Below are 5,614 nucleotides of genomic sequence, written 5' to 3'. Positions count from 1 at the left end.
CAGCAACAGCAAGAGTCTGCCCGAAGAGAAAATATTCTGGTGATGAGGCTGGCAACTAAGGAACAGGAGATGCAAGAGTGTACTGTAAGTATTTAGAGAGGATAAGCGTTTTCAGACTGTTACAGGAGAATATCAGCTTTTGAGCTAGTACCCATGTGCTATGTCTTTCATGTATCTATAGCATCCCAATTTCTCTGCTTGAAGAAAAAGCAGGACACTTAAACTTTCACTGAATTAGTAAAGATAATTTCTTAAAGTTTGCTTTTTGATAGTTATTTCAGTTGATTTTCAGCAGCAGTTGTGCTTGGAAGGACTCTTGCTTCAGAACCAAGCTAATTCTTGCATGAGCCATGCTTACTTTCTTCTAGCGTTTATCAACTGTGCATATTTACCAAAGATGTTACTTCTGACTGTCATTTGATGCAGGAACAAATTGAAACGTAAGGATAAGTTTGAGTTTACTGGGTTTCATTTTGGAGGTTTTAGGCTGATATTTACGTTTGATTTGGATAACACGGTATTTGTAAGCTTCTGCATCCATTTGGCTAGGTAGGGGAAAGAGCTACTGACTTTTTTTTCGGAGGGAGTTCTTTCAAAATTTGGCAGATCTGCTTCTTGGGGTTTCTAATGTTCTTTGTACTGAATACCTTTGTCGTTTCTGTTTCTCTCTCCTTTATTTCAGTGGGTTTTCTGTGACTTTGTTTTCTTCCGTGTTTAGTTTTGGTTTCTTGAAACTATCTTCTACCACTTCTGGACTTAGATCTTTTTTGGATTACCTTCTTAACATAATTTTCACCTTCTTTAATTTGGCAGTTCTTGAGAGAAGATTGTAAAAAAAGCTGCTTATTGCTAGTTTGTGTAACATACTCCTGAGACCTTTTATGAACAATACAAGCTCTGTGCAAAACTAATAACTAGTATTGTAGCTTTCTTCTGTTACTTTCTTTTAGCCTTCCTTTCTTTTTTCCTGTAGGTTTCCAGAGCTGTCAGGTATAGTAGTGTGACACTCAACTCTGCATACGTTATTTTCACTGCTCTTCAGACCATAAGATTACTGTAGTTTGTACTAAGTACTGGTATGAAAAGAAAAAAATGAGGGGGAAAAAGCTTACTTTGCAGTAGCAAAGAAATGAATCACAGAATGACTGAGATTGGAAGGCACTATGCAGAGTCAGATTTTAATCATCTCCTAGAATGGAGACTCCTAAACCTCTCTGTGTGACCTGTGCCAGTATTCAACCACCCTTGCAGCAAAAAGCATTTTCTTACATTTAAATGAATTCTCTGTTTCAATTTGTGCCCACTGCCTTCTGTGCTTTCAGTGGGCACCACTGAGGGGAGCCTGGCTCTGCCTTTACTCCCCCCATCAAGGTATTTATGCACACTGATAAGATCCCCCAAGCTACCTCTGCTCCACGCTGAACAGCCCTAGCGCGCTCAGCCTCTGCTTGTTTGTGAGATGCTCCAACCCCTTAATCATCTTTATGGCCCCGTGTTGGCCTCGCCCTAATATGTCCATGTCTCTCTTGTACTGGGGAGCCCAGAACTGGACCCACTGTTCCAGATGTCTCACCAGTGCCAAGTGGAGAGGAAGGATCACCTCCCTCGACCTGTTGGCCACACTCCTCCTAATGCAGCACAGGATGCTAATGAAGATCTGTTCTGGTACTATACCACAACACTTCCCTAGTAGTAAGACTACTATATTGATCCTGCTTATCTCATTAGTTTTACTGATAAATTCTGCTGTGAGGAACTGCAGTTATAAGAGCTTTTTTCTTTTGAACTTCAGAGCATATAGCTGAAACATTAAATACTAAAAAAATAAATAATTTTTTTTGCCTAAACCAATTTTGTGTGTGCTATTCTCACCTTTCTCCCTATTTCTAAAAGAATGAGACAAAAATTTCAAGTATTTGAGGCTATGAATTTTGACAAGATCGTGAAGACTATAGGATTTTTGGCTACACTTTGTTATAGATGTTTAAGCTGTGATGCATAGGCTTTCCAGAATGTCTGTTTAGAAAAACTTCTGAAGAGCTTTTATTAATAGCAGTGTACTTAAAAAAAAAAAAAAAAGGGGGGGGGCAACCAAACCACCAAAAAGAAACAAAACACACCCACCCACCCAAGTGGCTTATATTTTTCCATGTATTGCCATATGAATAACATCAAGGATGTAATCTCCTCCATAATGCGTGGAGGTAGGAAGATGCATCCTTGAAGAAGGGGGGTAAAAGCTACAATGGAGACATTGGCACCTTAAAGTGTTTCCAAGTTTAGATGCATGTAGTTTCAAGAAGTTCTGGAGGACTACTTGGCTTTGTATTACAATTTGGTAGTATTTTTCCAATAAAGTAGCAGTAGCAAAATAAATTGTGTTTGAGATGCAAAGCTAAGCTATAGGTTGCTAAATAATTTAATAAACAAAAACTATTCACCATGTAAGTTAATTGACATGTCTAATTTTTAGTCCATAAAATAGCTATCTTTAGCATAGTTAACAATGTTTCATAATCCATAGTTACATGTAAAATATACCAGTGACAGTTACTTATGTGAAAGCCTTTAATGTTGTCACATCTTATTAGAAAGACTGAGCATCTGTAGTTTTCAAGAAACTTGACACCATGGATGAATATTTATCATATACTTATTGTTCATATTACTCAGTGTATTTTTGGGACATGTTTTATACTTGCAAACTTCTCACATTCAGGTCTTGCAAATTTAAATGGATAAAAACTTAAATGCCATATTCAAATGGTACTAATTGACAAAAACATGAATCTTCTGATTACTGTTGTGTAAAACACTTTGCTGGTTAAAACATACTAGCTCTGTTTTAAAATAAGGTCTGATAGACTTTGGTTTAGTTGCTAAAAAGATGAAACACATCAAAACCTACTTCAGCTTATAAAAGTCACCAGTCATCATCTTGAAAGTATTGGTGTGCATATCAGAGTAGCAGTAGCAGAATCATTGTCCTGATTCTGTTTCAGTACTCTTTGAAGAAACAAGATGGTAGCTGAGTGCGTAGCTCCAGTCTCTCATGCTCTGTGCAGAGTCCAGCAGCAGAATAGATGGGTTTCTTTTGAGCTAGGAGCTTACTGAGAGTCTGGCTGGTGTTGCAAACTTACTCTGCATAGTTTAGGGTGGCTAACTAACTGAAGGGCTAGGTTGAAGTTTAGGTGTTTAATACCTCTTGGGCCCTAATGTCAGCAGCAGCCTTGAGCTGCCTCCCCACCTAGCAGGAGTGACCCCTGAAAAGAGGTTGCTGCAGTTAGGGAAGTGCAGGTGAGGTATTGGCTACTGTTCCTACATAAAGCTTTATTTTTGACAGAGGTCATGATGAAGTTATTGCTACTTCAGGGAAAGGCCTTAATCCCCTCCCAAGCTACTGCACAGCTACTGTAGGTCGATAAGCAGACAGGTATTTGGAAGTATTTGCTACTCGGGTAGGTTTTCTGTGGAACAGATGACAATGAGTGGAAGCTTCCTGCAGGTGCAGTTGGATTTACAGTAACCTGGACAGTCATTACTCTTAATAACCTATTTGTGGTTTAGGTTACAGTTCTGTTGTTCATCTTCACGATGCAGTTTCTTCCCTCCTACTCCTTCCTTGTAAGAAGGATATGTAGTTGTACTTAATTAGATTGCTTACATTTTAATGGTTGGACTTGATGATCTTGTAGGTCTTTTCCAATCTAAACGATTCTATGATTCTGTTAAGTACCTGTATTCTGTTTTGTTAAATTCATGTCAGAGGATCTGTTCTTTGTGGATGTCTTGGACAACTTCAGCTGGAAGGATTCAGTGGTTCTCAAGAATGTGATAAACAGAGGGGTTGAAAATGTTGTTGTCTGTCTTAACAAAAAAAAAAATCCACTCAAACAAAACCCCACACAGCCTGATATCCTCTAAATAGACTATTTTCAGTATTCTCATGCCTTGGGTTGGAGCAGAGAGAAAGCTCATACCAGGGTTTTTATTCTGTTTGTGAAAATTCATCCCTGTTTGCCCATCTTACAGGCTTTTGAAAAATACCAGCTAGTGTGTGCTGTCATGTTTGGAAATGTGAACAGCCAGCAGACATTTCAGGTGTTAGAGTGGGTGTGTTCTGGGGTCTGGCATTGGACATTACTGTTCCTGTATATTCAAATCTAGCCTGAAGTTGGTCCTGAATGCAGGCAAATTATTCTGCTCCCCACCCCTTACTACCTAGAATATCAATGGGAGGAGAGACGTACCGGAGGGGTGGTTAGGGGGAGCAAGAAATGGGAGGCTTGGACTGGCTAAGCAGGAAGAACGAAGTAAGGAAGTAGGCAGAAGGGTTGAGAGAAGGGCTTGCCTGGTGAGAGTTTGCTAGGTCTGGGTGGATGAAAAGCTTGACAGGTGAGAACTGTGGAGTTAGACATGGAGAAAAGCGCTTGTGGAGGGATGAAGAAAATCTGAGTTGGAAAAACTGGAGGAATAAATGATCTCGTAAGTTTGGAGAGGGAATGAGCAAGGGTTGTTCAGCTCAAGTAAACTCTATGCTACTGTTCTATAAATGACAGCTGAGGCATTACATAGAGCCTATGCAAGTGCTCTCTGCTTGGCCTGGGAGTAGGAGATGGAGATACCCAAATGAGATTGTTAAATAGCTGACACTGGACTGGGTCTCTTGAGTGTTCTAGTGCATTTCTGGCATGAGTGAGGAGCAGATGGCAGCAATTCTTTGCACTACTTACACAGGGAATCTGTAACAGTTCTTAGGCTGGCAGTAGAAAAGGCAGGAAGCTGAACCTAGGTAAGACAAGGAACATGGTCTTTTTTTTTTCCTCAATGATGCCTGTCTAAAAGTGGGTTGGGAACCACATTGGTGTAGCATAATTATATTTCTGGAATACGTTGCCAGCTGGAGTGTTTGTATGCATACAGACATCTTAAACTAGCTGTTTCACCTCTGCTAGTGTTAGCCCTCACAAAGAATTGACAGGTTGTTGAAATACTTCCAGTAGTGCAAGTGTCAGAAAGTTGAGTGGATAGAAAAGCTACATCAATAACAATAAATGAAATATATCTTTATTCAGTGAGCAACTTTTATGCGTTCAGTGAGGCAAAGGGCCTGTGGGGGTAAAAATGCTATTTGGGAAATGTTAGGATAATCTTAATTTGGACTTCCTGTTTCTAAGCAGTGTTTATAGGTGAGTTCTTGAGTGCTTTATTTCTTGAAAATATTTTTATGCAGTGACTTATTCCCTTTATATGTCTTTCTGGATACCAGTTTGTCCATTTAAAACTTAGTGTGATGGTTATTTCATTTTTGTAAGTAGCTAGATATTTTTATTTTGATAGTATCAAATGAGTGTGAAGTCAATGGAAATAGTTATTTCAATAACTTTGAAATAACTTAGTTGAAATAAAATGGAAAAAACTGTTGCTATGTAATAATATATAAATTAGAACATATGTTGTCCTCAAGCAAGAACTGACTGAGGTCACTACTGCACATTTTTAAGGTAAATTAAATGTTTGTACTTATTCTTTTTCTTCACCATTGCTGTGTAGAGACCCCATAACAGAGTAACTGTATATACAGGAAAATGATTAAACTGACTGTGCTTTTGAC

General features: G+C 38.9%; 1 protein-coding gene across 1 annotated transcript in view; it reads left to right on the top strand.

Moving 5' to 3' along the window:
* LOC104124815 (WT1 associated protein) overlaps positions 1-5,614 on the top strand; it is a 26,348-nt gene that overhangs the window by 9,809 nt on the left and 10,925 nt on the right. The window contains exon 4 of the mRNA XM_035892750.1: positions 4-84. Coding sequence (XP_035748643.1) covers positions 4-84 — 81 coding nt within the window. The remainder of the gene's footprint in view (positions 1-3; positions 85-5,614) is intronic.

The sequence above is a fragment of the Egretta garzetta genome, unplaced genomic scaffold, assembly GCF_000687185.1.
Source record: "Egretta garzetta isolate BGI_Z169 unplaced genomic scaffold, ASM68718v1 scaffold744, whole genome shotgun sequence".
Taxonomy (NCBI): domain Eukaryota; kingdom Metazoa; phylum Chordata; class Aves; order Pelecaniformes; family Ardeidae; genus Egretta; species Egretta garzetta.
The sequence above is the reverse complement of the archived record's forward strand: the minus strand, read 5'-3'. Positions and strand labels throughout refer to the sequence as shown.